A 14,506-nucleotide genomic window follows, 5' to 3' on the forward strand; every position below is an offset into this window, starting at 1 on the left:
AGATATGTACACTTTAGTAGATATCAAAGCATTATTACTGATGGGGAAAAAACAGAAAACAGAACTGGCTGTCTTAACTTCATTCTGACATTTATGTCTGGTATTCAGTTGCAGGAGACACAGATTACCAACAGCTGACATGCAGTGGCAGAAGAGTGAGGCTTCACAAACGCCATCATGGGCAGAACCATCATGTGCTGTCGGCGATTGAACGATTTCAACCAATATTGTGTTTCTGTAAGGACAGCAAAGGCTTGAGATTCAGACAAGTCTATGACTGATAGCACAGTTACAGAGTTGAAACCTCGCCCTTCCTTCATTGGGTGTCGGCCTGTTTATCACAAAACCACAGCACAGACTCACACAGCGTGTTATTTTACAGCCAAACCACATTACTGTGACTTGTTGCTACACCTGCATCAAAGGGACAAAAACCTCAAAAATCTTCTGACCAAACGTAACAAAATCCAACAATTTTATCAATCAAAACCGATAAAGATGCACTGCAGTGCGCCATGAAAGAAAATGAAATGAATCAATCTCCCTTTAGATAGAGCACTTTGTAGTCTACACAGTTTTTATGCAAATACATTTCATATTTACATTGCAAATTAGTGCAGATCAAAATGTAACACTCTTTTAAGAATAAAAAAGTGCCATTAACAAAATATAAGGAAATAAGTTGAAAGGTCCGGCCCATGATTCTCAAGGTGACGGCAGACTCCCCATGCCTTAGCAAAACTGAGAAGAAACAAGTCCAGTTAAGACATTGCCCCTGTTCACAATAACATCATCACTGACAGGTTGACGTCTTCAGGGAGGAAATATTTATTTTTGTATTTGACAGATGGTCATACCAAGAGCTGTTCCCAATCCCATTTCACAAATTCGGTGGGCCAGTTACAGAAGAGCCAATAAAAGTAAATTAGTTTCAAGCTGAAAAGCACTATAACTGTGTACTGAAGATTTTTAAAGTCAGTTACAAAACATAATTACTGCTGGCATCAGTAACTTGTGCATGACCACAGCTGCTGTCATGCAGTACATATAAATAGGGCCTGAATAATATATTGTTTCACCAATTAAGTAATAATCATTTACAAGCCAATGACAAAACCTAATGGAACAATGAATAAACACAACCACTGGTATTTTAGTATTTTAACTATTAAATCAGCATCTGAGCTTCAGCAAGTTCTTATTAGAAATGAGATGTATTTTGTCATCTACGGGGTACTGTTGCTTTGGGGGAGTCCCTCATTCCCTCAGTGAGTGAGTGAGAGATGCTGCTGTTTCTAATCACATTCAGTTATAGCTAGAAATATGGATTTAAAGAGGTATAAATGAACAGGAGCAGGACTCCCTTCTGCATAATAATGTCCTTAGTAATGGTGAGCAGAGCACCAGAGAGAAAGGGGGAGAGGGTGACAGACCCACAGAGAGGTGCATGCAGAGCAAGGCGAAGGACAGAACTGAATGAGGGGATTGTGTGTGTGTGTGTGTGTGTGTGTGTGTGTGTGTGTGTGTGTGTGTGTGTGTGTGTGTGTGTGTGTGTGTGTGTGTAGGACAGCCTACCTTCCACCTGTTCCCACAGCCATTGCACAACACAAAGGTGGTCATGGGCTCATCAGCACTGCGCGTCTGCACCTGTAATACAGACACACACAGTATAATGGGGTCTCCAGCACTTAAACCACTACAAAGATTCTACAGGTGCCTCAGCTTCAGCAGTGGCACCAGGTAAAGGAAGGACAAGCACAACAGAGGAGATTTCCCTGTGCAGATATGAAGGTGTGGGGTGTCAGGGACAGTTGCTTTATGTAGGTGTAGTGTGTCTTAGGAAAGTACCCCTGTTCACCATAGTTGAACAATATCCTTGGTCTGTGCAGTAAGGGAACAGTGGCTGTGTGTATGTGTAGTAAGGGAACAGTGGCTGTGTGTATGTGTAGTATGGGGACAGTGGCTGTGTGTATGTGCAGTAAGGGGACAGTGGCTGTGTGTATGTGTAGTATGGGAACAGTGGCTGTGTGTATGTGCAGTAAGGGGACAGTGGCTGTGTGTAGTGTATGTGTAGTATGGGAACAGTGGCTGTGTGTATGTGTAGTAAGGGAACAGTGGCTGTGTGTATGTGCAGTAAGGGAACAGTGGCTGTGTGTATGTGTAGTAAGGGGACAGTGGCTGTGTGTATGTGTAGTAAGGGAACAGTGGCTGTGTGTATGTGTAGTAAGGGAACAGTGGCTGTGTGTATGTGCAGTAAGGGAACAGTGGCTGTGTGTATGTGTAGTATGGGGACAGTGGCTGCGTGTATGTGTAATATGGGGACAGTGGCTGCGTGTATGTGTAATATGGGGACAGGAAATGACTGTTTGCAGTGTGGAAACGTTACCTGAGTGTAGGTGCAGTTCTTCCCCTTGCATTTCCCGCAGATAAACATGTCTGTCTCAGTTCCACCCACTTTGGAGAGCTGGTGTTCCCGGATAGATTCCTTAGTCAAAGCCTGCCTCATCTCCTTCAGCTCTGCGCTTGCCATTTCCTGCTCACACACACACACACACACACACACACACACACAAGCATGTCCAGCAACACATACATGCAGCATTTGACACAAACCGTACACCACTACTTCACACAAATGATTCAAGCAAACTCTATTGATGGTGATGACAAAGACATAGGATACTGCACAATGATACACAGATACAGAGTCTGTACAACATGGTGGCCCACCTCAGCTGTCATGGTCGCAATACGGTCAGGGGTGATGTTTCCACACAGAACATTCCGGCGCAGGTCTGGGTTCTTCTTGTCCTTCAGGTTTGAGATTCGACTCCGCAGGCGGCTCTTGTATTTAGCGTCCGTGGAACGGAACTCCCGGAAGATGCGTGGATCCAGGCAGCGGTCAAGGAAGAGCCCACACATTGAACAGAGACATACATGCACACAGACATCACCTTGCACCATATTACATGGCATAAAACGTCCTGGTCAGCAGGTAGCAACACCCACTGGAGCTCTCATGCCAGAGGCCCATGTCTTGTCGTTACAGAATTTGTTCAGTGTGCTATGAAGTTACAGACTTTAGTTTGAGTTCTGTATGAGATGTGAAATGTTATTTTGCTGCTCTGATGTGTTCACAGTGTGTCAAGACTGAGTAAGAGACATTGTTATTATTTAGTCACATAGTTGCCCAATTATACAAGGTAATATACATTTATCATGTTTCTATTGGTACAACTACATTCTTAGTTCAGTAAGCTAACTATTTCAGTTCCCTAACTCGACCTGAAAGGGTTGCCTATGGTGGGGTAGGATCACAGACATCAGGATATAGTCTTCAATCTGTGCAGCCACATTCTCGCAGTCAGCCCCAGCTGTGACATAATCATCTGGAAAACAAAATGGATCTTTTAATTCCATCACGTGTGCTGAGGACAATGTTATTGGAATGGTAAGTTGCCCATAGCCCACTGCTGCACTGTTGCATTTTAATGAAGCTGTCCAGTGGAACATTGGCAGCACAACGGCAGAGCTTAAACTCAAAACCCAGATATAAGAGCAGTTCTGTGTACCACATCACTGTTCAAAAATAAAAAACAGGCTGAGCATGAATAAAGAGCAACAGTGTGGTAGCATAACAGCACGGATCCTTACCTGCTCATTCAGCTGGCTGGGTCTGATGCACACACATACACATAGGTTCTGATATATGGACACACACATACACAGTCAGGCTGGACCTGACACACAGTGTCAGTATTCAGGTAGGATCTGGCAGACACAGTGACACACTCACGAGGCTGCAGACCGTGACTCACCGTCAGTCTGCAGGGCCGACACCAGCAGCTCCCTGCATTTGGTGCGGACGCTGTCAGTGGTGATGGGGGCGGGGGGGAACGAAGTGAACTTGGCGGTCGTGGGGGTGGTGGGGCTGCTGGGTGTCTTTTGAGCCTCCTGTTTTACGCTGGAAATGTAAGCACCATTACTGAACTGATGGTAAACACAAATTTCTCCAACCGCCAGGAGAGGCTGAAGTAGACATTTCCGAAAGACAATTCAGGCAGATAGCAGTTTGCGCAATGTACTCAAATTTCAGTTGTGTTATACAAACAAAATCACTGGATAAATCATACAGATTCATGCCTTAAATCTGACTGCACATGCACGCACACAAGACGGATTACTGAAGCCTACATGCAGTAAAGTGTAGATCTCAAACACCTTTCCCCCCAGGGCTGGTATGTATGCTGATCTTGTCTCCAACCAATTACCCTGGATTACTTGGTCTAATTAGTACACTAATTGCTGCAAAGCACATGAGCAACCTTCAGCTGTAATGCATCATTTAATGAAAGCATGTGAAATGGAGTGAGATCCTGAGCTAAATGAGAGATTAGGAGCAGAGATCAGTTCAAATGGTGGCATACACACCAGACCTCATGGAATACATTTACATTTATTCAACTAGCAGACTTTTAGTCAATAGGGTTAGTTAGTGAACTGCACAGACACTGAATCATTAGTATTGTCTATGAAACACAGTGCCATTGTGGGAAACATTGTCACAAGGGCAGTAAGTGCTCTCATAGGGTGCACAACTTATTACTGCAAATAGCTTTTTGGGAGGAATACAATCTGACACACTGGAGATAGAGGATGAAAGGCTAGGGGCATACTGCACTAGAACATACTTTTACACACTGAACAGCGGCTCTCATTTACACAAACACACAGTGACACACCACAGCTCTTGCCTCTGCTGGCTGGACTCTGGGCTTCCCCTGGAAGAGTTGCACATGGAGGCAAGAATGGAGTCCTCCTTCTTCTCCTCCTGTTTGCTTTCTGAGCCATCTAAGAAAAGGATTAGTTTTCAGCAGTTCCTCATTCACATTGGGTGCCAAAAACTAGTCTTCCACATCCTCACGTGGCAGTAACTTCTCAAGCGACAAAGCAAGTTTTACCACTCGTACGCTCTTGCATATTGAGGTTCAAACCCTCAAAACTTTGTGAATTTGCTCTTGTTCTGTGTTTGTACACACACACCTTTGAATACTAGTTGGAAGACACCAAATATTCTTGCTCCTTATATGAGAAACCCCTGTCATATGGAGGAAGACACAAAAGTAAGATCCGGACACCCCGCAGTGCAATTCTACGACCAGGCTGGCATCCTACCAAGCAGTTTCTTCCAGGACTTGATGAGGGTTTTGGCCACAGTCTGCACCTCCTCATCTGTACTCTGCTTTCTCACTGCATTCACAGACATGCCAATCCTGGTGGACTGGGGGGGAAAAACATTACCGTCATACACACCTCCTCATTTTCCACTACAACAACAACACACACGCACACATACACCCCTTCTCTTTCCACCACAGCAGGAACACACACACATACACTCTCACACATACCATTCCCAAAGTGTCGGCAGATCCAAGAAGATTGAAAACTCAGCATGCTCGGAGAGGGCCCACCACCACAGCCTTCATATGTCAATAGCAGACTGTGGCAGGGGCCTGAATAAGGGCCTGATTATCTGTCTGAGGCAGTCTGATGTGCTACATGTCTCAATCACAGGCCACACACCCAACCTGTCTCTGCACTACTGACTGCCAGGCAGAGGCCATGGACACCACCTTACACATCTTTGGTATGACTTGACAGGAGGTCGATTTCATAACCTGAAATGAAGGTGAACGGCAGTGACATTACAGCTGGTCCACTGAACCCGCTGAACCTGGAGCCGGTATTCATACTTCTGACTCACCTGCAGAGTCTCCAGCGACATCTTCATGCTTCTGAGCTCCTTCAGCATTTCTATAGCCCCATCCTAAAATAAATTGTGATTCATTACATCAAGGTTAAGGCAGTGTGTTCCAAAGTGCTCTGTGGTGTACAAACTTTTTTTCAGATTATAAACGTTTATTATTTAAAATGCCATGATCTCTTTGTATGATTTTTATCAAAGCAATCGTTGATAAGACTTCAGTAATCAGTTAAGAGTAAAAAGCCGTAAATGCAGGTCCACGCTATGCACAAGACTTAAGCCCCTTTCAGACATGCACTGAAAGCCGGAACTTATCTAGCCTTTAGCCGGAGGAGCTGTATGTGAGAACGCAAACGTCCGAATCAGTCGGACTGGACGTGAGACGGACTTCGTTCTGCCAGCTCCCTAGCACAAAGTCCGTCTCATGATGTGTCCAGGTGTGAATAGAACATGTGCGTCAACATAACCGCTCTACGCTTCTGGTGACATATCGCTTTGAAGTAAAACACTGGCGTGGGGGCGGCATGTGGTGCGAGACCAGCAGCCAGTCCATCAGCTCCCAAACACCTGTTATTCCTCGCGAAGATCAAAAGGCACACAGATACAGCAGTATGTGCCTGAACCACTGACCGTGTGCGTTGAACGTGGTTTATTTACCTTATAAATCAGTGTTGGGGTAACCTAAACTCTGCTTATTCGTGTTGTCTTACCAGTTTCCAGTGACGTCGACAGTTTTGTGTTTTTGCGAACTAACTGTTCATCTTTCAAGAAGTGCACGGGTATTGTAATCTACTTTGCTGGTTATATTTTGCCCATGCTCCAACAGGCGCGGTTACATTTAGGTAATACTATGCTGCGGGCATGGGCGTGGCTGTGTAACGGGTTTTTGGTCCCTTTTTTTAAACAGAGAACCAAATCGCCGCTGGGCCAAACTCTGTAATTTTATTATCTGGTAAATATAGCCTACAGCGGTTATTGTGGCTTAAGCATAAGTATGGGCAAAACAAACGGTGCGTTCGAGTTCGCTAGCTTCAGGCGCAACATATCGATATTGTACACTGAATCCTACTGTAACGTGAGCCGGCTTCTTCTGCTCAGGTGTTCCGTGAAGGCTACAAGCGAAATTAAGTGCTGTACTTGCGCTCCAAAATCAAAACACTGAACTGAGAATAGTATCTGTCACCCACTCGCTCTGCTTTGCAACATTTCGCTAGCAAGATCAACTTTATGGGTGAAAAATCAAGATGTTTCAACCATAGGCGTCACTGATGTTGGGGACATGTCCCCACCACTTTTTGTCGTGGCCCATTTCGTCCCCACCACTTTAAAAAGGTGTGAACACGTCGAACCCGTCGTAGTCCCCAGCACTTTTCAAAACAAACTGACGCCCATGGCTTTAAGAAGCAGATTCGCCGCATGTCCCGCGAATTATGAGGTACTTGCTTATAGTTTGCAAGCGAGCTGTATGAACAACCCCGCAACTACTTCAACAATGGAGCGCTTTCGAGAAATTCCCTTCATAACAAACGTTGAGCAAGATGCGTCTATTTAAACACGTCCATCTAGTTAGCTAGTCCAGAGCTCCATTTTAATGTTTGAAGTTTTTTACAAGCAAAGCTTACCGTGTTTTTCTTTCTCACCATCTTGTCCAGTTTTTTAGCTATGCGTTCGACTTCCTGGTCCTTAACCATTTTAACGTTTTCGATATGGTTAGTGGCTCCAGAACGGTGAAAAGAGAACCTCCATTTATCTCTCACGGGCAAATGGGTTCTTTTTCAAATAGCACAGAGGCGAGGTAACTACACTGCCGCAGCTCTGGTTGGAACAGGAGCGAGGTGTCCCGAATCTGGGATTTGTAGTTTCTGGTCCGTAGGGCAGTACCCAAATTAAGTTTTTATTTATACGCGAGGCATAAACCACAAGGCGTACGGATCAGTCACAGACACGGGAAACGCACATAAGTCTATTTTGCATATAACTGTAGTGAGCTACACAATTTACTACTTGCCAGTTCCTCGATTTATCTGGTGAACAGCGACGTAAAATAATTACAAAGGAGTACCTTTGCTCTACTTTTCTCTTTGAGTGTCGCGACGGGGGCTGTTGCATCGCAGCACACCGTGCAGACACTCCTAACTGTGGTGTCATCTAACGCACTGTTTTTGACAGTTTGCTCCAAGAGTCTGAGCAGGTTTGAATAAACGAATGTGCGCACATATCCATGCAATGGAAACATCAGTCGGCTGTGTGTGTTGCACATTGTACATTTGGCCTGAACACCTGACAGCTGCATCTGCGAATGGCAGGAATTGCCTGTCACACCTCAGTGCAGCTTTGGCTGCATTAACTATGCACTTGATTCTGCCATAGGTATACAGTTTCTAGACCAGCCACACCAATCTATCTGATGTACACTGGCCAGTACGGCATCTGGTGCATACCAGACACGCTCGATACACCCCTTTTAGCTGTCTAACAGGAGCCAAAGCTGGTTGACTCATTGCGGTATGATTGCATTTCCATTCATTTCCTCACAAGCAAAGCTGCAGATCGTGACATCATATTGAATCATTAGATCATCTGGTAAGATTGGGCCATTGCCTGAACTTCATTTGCAGTCTAACTTGCTGCATTCACCCCCCAAAAAAAGACTCCACCCACCTGTTGTAATATTAGGCCAGCACCAATGACTTTAGGGCATTGACATCTATGCCCTTTGACCTGAGTATGTGATGGAAGTATAAATATCTAAAAAAAAAAAAAAGCACAGGTTGTTCTTTGATGAACTCACAGTGGGGAGGTGGGGAGCCACCCTTCTGGGTCTGTGTGAAGGTCAGAGACAGCATTGCAGCCATGGCCTCATTCTCACTATCTTCCACACATGAAATGCAGCCCGGGGGGGGTATATTGCTGCTAGTATGGACCTCTGAGAGCTACCACATTAGATAAGTTTTCCATCACTGAAAAATGACAGAGGAGACACATTATTTACAACAACTTTTTTGCATTCTCTTGCATTTTTTTGGGGGGGGGGGGGGGGGTAAGCAGCTGGTGACAATGTCAGATTTGCAGTAGAGTCAGATCAGGCTGTTTGCTGTGAGCTGCACCATTCCCTTAAAGAGAGGAAAGGCCTACAGAGGTCTATGTAAAGTCTAACCAACCAGAGGACAGAGAGGGCTCTATCTGAATGACCTATCTGGGTCACGCATCACATGATTCAAAATGGAGTGCTGTTTAGTCTTCCAGGGCAGTCCATTGTATTCAGTGCATTAGGTAATCAGCGTCTGAACAAACAAATGAAAACAGACACACTGAACACTGAGACAGTGCTGATGTCTCTTAACCAGTGAAGGACACTCCACTCTGAAAGTAAAACTGCCTTTCAAGCATTAGAGTAAATGATTCACTTTGTATGTGACAGTGCTGAGGAGCTAGAGAGGTAACGTCAAATGATCCGTGAAGCAGAAATGGGTGAAGGGTTCATGAATATATTAGATAAATAATACCGCAGATAACAAAGGAAAGCCAACAAGGACACTGCTGCTGACAAAACCCTTTGTACCAGTGATAAACATTGTAACCTTTTCCCTCAGAAATACTGCACGTTCTGCATGATTAAATTGAAGTTAGACAAAGAGAGATAGCATACTCCTTTCCAAAGCAGAAAATCATATTCACTGAAAGCACCCTTGTAAAAGAACCTGCACAATACTTATAAATATCAGCGTGCGGTTCTCTCCCTGAACAGGCCCCAACAACCACTGTCAAAGAAAGCGATGAGCCATTATTTTGCTCGCAGACTTGATTGAGTTATAAACTGTCCAGCTTTGTGATTATTTAGCGCTCACCAATTGAGAATTGTTAAAACTCAGGTCTAGTGTATGGTTTGGTATGGACATGAGGCCAGAACAAACATATTTTAAAAACCACTGGTTAGTTTTTTTTTAATTTTTAGAAGTTGAAGTTGTAATCACTGAAACTGAAATTGCTGTCACAAAAGTCACATTTTGTCACAGTGTTGTACAGTTATTTTCTTGTTTTTCCAAAGTGCAACAGCAGACATGCACTTTTCATGGACACACTTATTAATTGGTTTCTGTGGGTGCGTTTGTGTGTATGTACATGTGCTTGTATATGTGTATGCTTAAATGTAAGTTTAGGGTGTACATCCTTGTGAGTCATGGAAAACAAACAGCTGATTAGAGCATTGGTCCTATAAAGAATAATTCCATGATCAGAGAGAAGCCATTGCAGAAGCATGCCTGTGCTGTTTAAGGACATTATAGGAGTCAAGCTGTAGGTGCTTTTTGTTGTCAGAAACTGATCCTGGATAATAATCAGAATTAGCTGGGGTTAAAAATGACCTCCCTCCCACCTCCAAACAGAAGAAAATCTATTTCTCCAGCAGGTGTCTCTGGTGCTTCTGCTAAGTACTTTACCTCCATCGCTGTGTCTGTCCATCTGTCCTCTAGGGGCCCTTCATTGTGGCTTGTCAGTTGTGGTGGCAGCAGTGGGCCAATCTTCCCTCCGTTAACACTGGGCAGCATGCCCAGAGAGCTGCTGCTGAGCAGATAAGACCAATCATCTGAGACTGAGCTCGGCCAAGCGGTCCCCCATTACTGTCACAGGCTAATGTTGGAACCTCCTCTTCACACCATTATGCAGCAAGGAAAAGACAGAGAGACGGGGGAAAGAAAAGGAGTGAGAGTGAAAGAGAGGGGAAAGACCAAAACAGAGAGAGACAGGAGAGGTAGACAAAGGGAGGGAACCAGCGAGAAAAAAGAAACAGGAAAAGGGATGGAGAGAGAGAGAAGGGAGAGACAGAGAGGAGAGAGAGGAGAAAAGTGAAAGACAAAAGGACAGGGAGACCAAGTAATGCCAGAACTAACGTATTAAGCATTTTGCTCACTGCCTTGTTATTGAATGTTTCATCATCCTTCCAGCCTTATGAGGGGAGTGCATGGACGCGTCAGTCTTAAATCCTGCACAAAGACACTGTCCATTCCTAGCAGGGCATGGACTTAAATAATGTACTTATTCATGAATACCATTTGCTTGTCCAGGACAAGAGTTGATCCATGTACATGCTGTTACATATATTTATTACAGTAATTCAAGCCAGCAACTTTCTGGACAAAAGTACACTTTCTAAACCACGGCTCCACTGTACTTTAAGTGCAACTCAGACTTCATACCATCAATCTGCCTGTGGAAAGTGCAACCCACCCAAAAGTATTTAATACACTACATTTCAGAAGGTGGAAGGTACCTTGCTGAAGGATTAACTTGTGCATCTTTCTAAGGTGAAAAGGTCAAAGCATGACGGCTACAGGCATTTTATTGAAAAAATCCTTCAACACTTACTCACTGGGTGCAATGACAGCAATGCTATCCCACTCAGAAGGACAGATGTGGAAAAAGGAAATTCATATTCCCCTCATGGTGGATAGGTGGAGTTACAGCACTTGGTGTGGATTTTGTCCCACACATTTTAGATTCTCACCTGTAGGTGGCAGCACCAGTACAGGCAAGGTATAATTTGGATTCTGAGAGCGCCTTCACTTGAATTAGTATTCGGTAGCTACCTGTGCTACTTTAGCGACGGCTTGACAAGGCCACCCTGGGGAGCAGTCCCTCGCCTTGCAAGCGAGCCTGGATTATATGTGTACTCTTCAGACAGAGGGAGACAACCTGCTTCTCCGCCAGTTTTAAAAGGACCACTTGGGGCTGGGACACATCCTGGGGGAGCCTTCAGGTTAGCTGGCAAACACAAGGACTCCTATTTATTTCAAGCGAGAGAGGATCTACTGAGCTTGATCTTTGATCTGTCTTTTAACCCATCCTTCAGTGAGTTTCACCAACAGAGGTTCCTGAGCGGCAGATTATTCCAGGACCTGGTTATTAAAGAGGCAGCACATGAGACGGCGCATGTTTCCGTGTGTCGCACAGTAACGTAGCCATCTATTCAATATGTCAGATGTGCACTGGATTGCCCCCACCCACCCTCCCACGGTCTCGTGTTCTGCGGAAATGCATTCTACCTCAGCGGACCCTCCTCAGTCACCTTTGCTCTTGCACTTGAAACAGCTGTAAAGGAATAAAGAGCCGTGATAGCTGCTGCCTCCACATCCCCTGGCAGTGTCCTATTCCCTTTGGAACAGCATACACAGGCTTTGATCTACTGCAGATCCCTGCTGCACATATCACCATATCCCCAGTTTAATTTAATCTGCTTTGGCTTTGCCCTCTGCAGTATGGCTTCACTGCCCTAATGCTATAGTAGAGGCTTGGGTGAACAAAAGTGCAGCAGGCTGAAAATGTACCTTTAAACTTTTTTATTTTTTTATTGTTTGCTATCTCATATTGGGTTCTTCTATACCACTATGTGATCCCAAAGATTTCTGCAATGATTGTGGTGTAATGCTTTGGGATCCTAGACTAATCTGCTATGTACCTGTGGCTATTTTACAGGGAATCCTTCTCTGAATCTATTGAATGTGTCCTTTTTTTCCCTCTTGAGATGGTGCCCCACAGAGGTGAGAGGGTGGTGTGCAGAATGAAGGCAGGAGAAGTGTGTGTGTGTCTGTGTGTTTTTTTTTTTTACATCCATGTATAATTAAAAAAAAATACTGTGAGATCATGCCCCAAAGCGGGTGACACTTCTGTGTGTGAATAAAATATGTGAAATAAATCAGCGGATCCAGATCAGCTCCAGGAAATGAGTGGGATGGATCCCACAGCTGCTGGTTTGGCAGTCGAATCCCAGAGAGGGTCTTCATGAGGATGGTTCTCAACAAAATGGCTGCTGCTCCTGTGACTTCTGAATATTCATGCAAAGAACCTCAGGAAAAAATCTGGTATACAACCAGTTCTTTGGTCTAAAACACCTGTAAAATAAAAGCAAATAAATTAAAAGGTGACTATTCTGAAATGAAGGTTCATCCTTTAGGGCGATGTTAAAAACAGAAGAGGACTTCTCCTTTGGTCTTCCTCTCCAAATATTCCCCATGCCAGTCACATTCAGTTTGTCTCAGCTGAGAGTCCCTTAATTAATCACTTACTGTTCTCCTCCCTCTCCTACTTTTTCTGCCTCTCATCAATTTTATGCTTTCTCAATCTCTCACCATACCTCCTCCTCCTACTTGTCCTCCTCCACTCTGTCCTTCTCTCTCACCCTTTTGTTTCACAATGAAGAAATTACTTACAGTATATTTTCAAAAAAGAAACTAGGAAGTTAGTTATTGGTATTGGTAACCTTTTAACTCAGAATTTCAGGGACCCTCAGTCTACTCTACCTCTAGCTTTTCTCAAACTGCAGGTCTCTTGCAATATATCTGTATGCTCCGTATAGAGTCACCTATATTTATAAGAAATACATCTGTCCAACTTAATTTAAACTTCATTATTATGAAGTATTTGGTTGATGTATGACACAGATGTGTAGTGTAATCACACTTTATAGAAACTCTTGACAGCATTGTTGTCTTTTCTCTTCTGACACCACTAACAAAAGCAAAAAAACTTCTGATAAACTCCACTCACAACTCCAGCTCCACCTTACATAGACTCCCCCGCGGTCCAAGCTCTAACAAAACATACGTTCAGGTCTAGCTGTATCTCAAATACAACCTACCTTTTCCCAAACTTAAATTAAACTGATCAATCAGTTGGTATTCTCCCAGTAAGCAATATGGTGTGCTGCCAGAATTTTACAAAACCACACCACATATAGTGTAAAAATACACTATAAAACACATACTATAAATATATAAATATAAATGATATATTCCATAAAACAGACACAATACATACCGTAAAAATATACTATAAAACAAATGTTTGAGATCAGTACTTCAGGGACAGTATTGAAAGCCAGAGGGTAGGATTCAGATTTCACTGGATAAAACAGATGCTATTCCTGTTTGTTAGATGAAAATCTTCACAGTGCAATTCAGGCTGTTTCTTTAGCTTTTAATTTGCCATACTAGTGGTTAATTGAAGGAGGTAATACAAACTCATTAAAATATCTGTAAAAGAGAATAATTTCCACTTATAGCCTGGGCACCATCCTCAGCTACACAACAGAAGAAAATTGCTTTCATGTGGCATTTTCACCTGAGCACTCCTGATGCTGAGTCATACATCACCCCAAGGGAAAACAGTAAGGTTGTAGTGCTAAATTCTGCCCGAGAGACAATCAATCTTCAATTGACAGTGAGAATACCACAGTCCCCCTCTTTCTTTCTCACACATGCTCACAGACAAACACACACACATACACAGGCGCACTCATGCACACACATGTGCACACACACTGATAATGACCCCTTTGGAATTTTTGTAATTATGTTAAAATATTCAAACTGTAATTACTTATTCATGTTGATTATTCCTCCAGATGTAATGAGAAGGACGACCCTACATCATACATGCAGCCTGATACATACATACATACACTGAAAAGAAACATTATAACAGGGGTGTTCAACTAGAGGTCTGGGGTCAAAATGTGGCCCAGTATGGACTTGCTGTTTGACCCTTTGATGACTGAAAGAAAAAAAACTTCAAATTCTTGCTGTTCACGCAGACGCGCTCTGTCTTGTTTCACTTAGGACAGGAATGAACCAGACCAAAGTGGATTAAAACCATTTCGAACATGACAAAGACACGTTTATCATAGCTGCGATCACTTCCTAACATGGAAGAGCTTCAGCATCAATCAATCTCTCCATTCCAATT

At 43.7% G+C, this 14,506-nt stretch overlaps 1 protein-coding gene across 1 annotated transcript; it reads right to left on the minus strand.

Annotated features, from left to right (window-relative positions):
- Positions 1-689: 689 nt before the first annotated feature.
- LOC118779853 (transcription elongation factor A protein 2-like) lies at positions 690-7,526 on the minus strand. Its single transcript, XM_036532153.1, has 10 exons — positions 7,390-7,526; positions 5,768-5,830; positions 5,176-5,281; positions 4,755-4,851; positions 3,819-3,964; positions 3,333-3,389; positions 2,731-2,885; positions 2,387-2,533; positions 1,576-1,647; positions 690-741 (listed from the first exon to the last, which is right to left on the minus strand). Exons 1-10 carry the CDS (start codon positions 7,456-7,458, stop codon positions 733-735), a joined length of 921 nt encoding a protein of 306 aa, XP_036388046.1. The 5' UTR covers positions 7,459-7,526; the 3' UTR covers positions 690-732.
- Positions 7,527-14,506: the final 6,980 nt, after the last annotated feature.

The sequence above is a fragment of the Megalops cyprinoides genome, chromosome 6, assembly GCF_013368585.1.
Source record: "Megalops cyprinoides isolate fMegCyp1 chromosome 6, fMegCyp1.pri, whole genome shotgun sequence".
NCBI lineage: Eukaryota > Metazoa > Chordata > Actinopteri > Elopiformes > Megalopidae > Megalops > Megalops cyprinoides.

Coding starts and splice junctions, on each gene's coding strand:
- LOC118779853 (XM_036532153.1), bottom strand. CDS start 7,458: ATGGTTAAGGACCAGGAAGTCGAACGCATAGCTAAAAAACTGGACAAG. Junction 3,390..3,818: donor GTCGGCCCTGCAGACTGACG/GTGAGTCACGGT, acceptor TTTGTTTTCCAG/ATGATTATGTCACAGCTGGG. Junction 2,534..2,730: donor TTGCGACCATGACAGCTGAG/GTGGGCCACCAT, acceptor GTGTGTGAGCAG/GAAATGGCAAGCGCAGAGCT.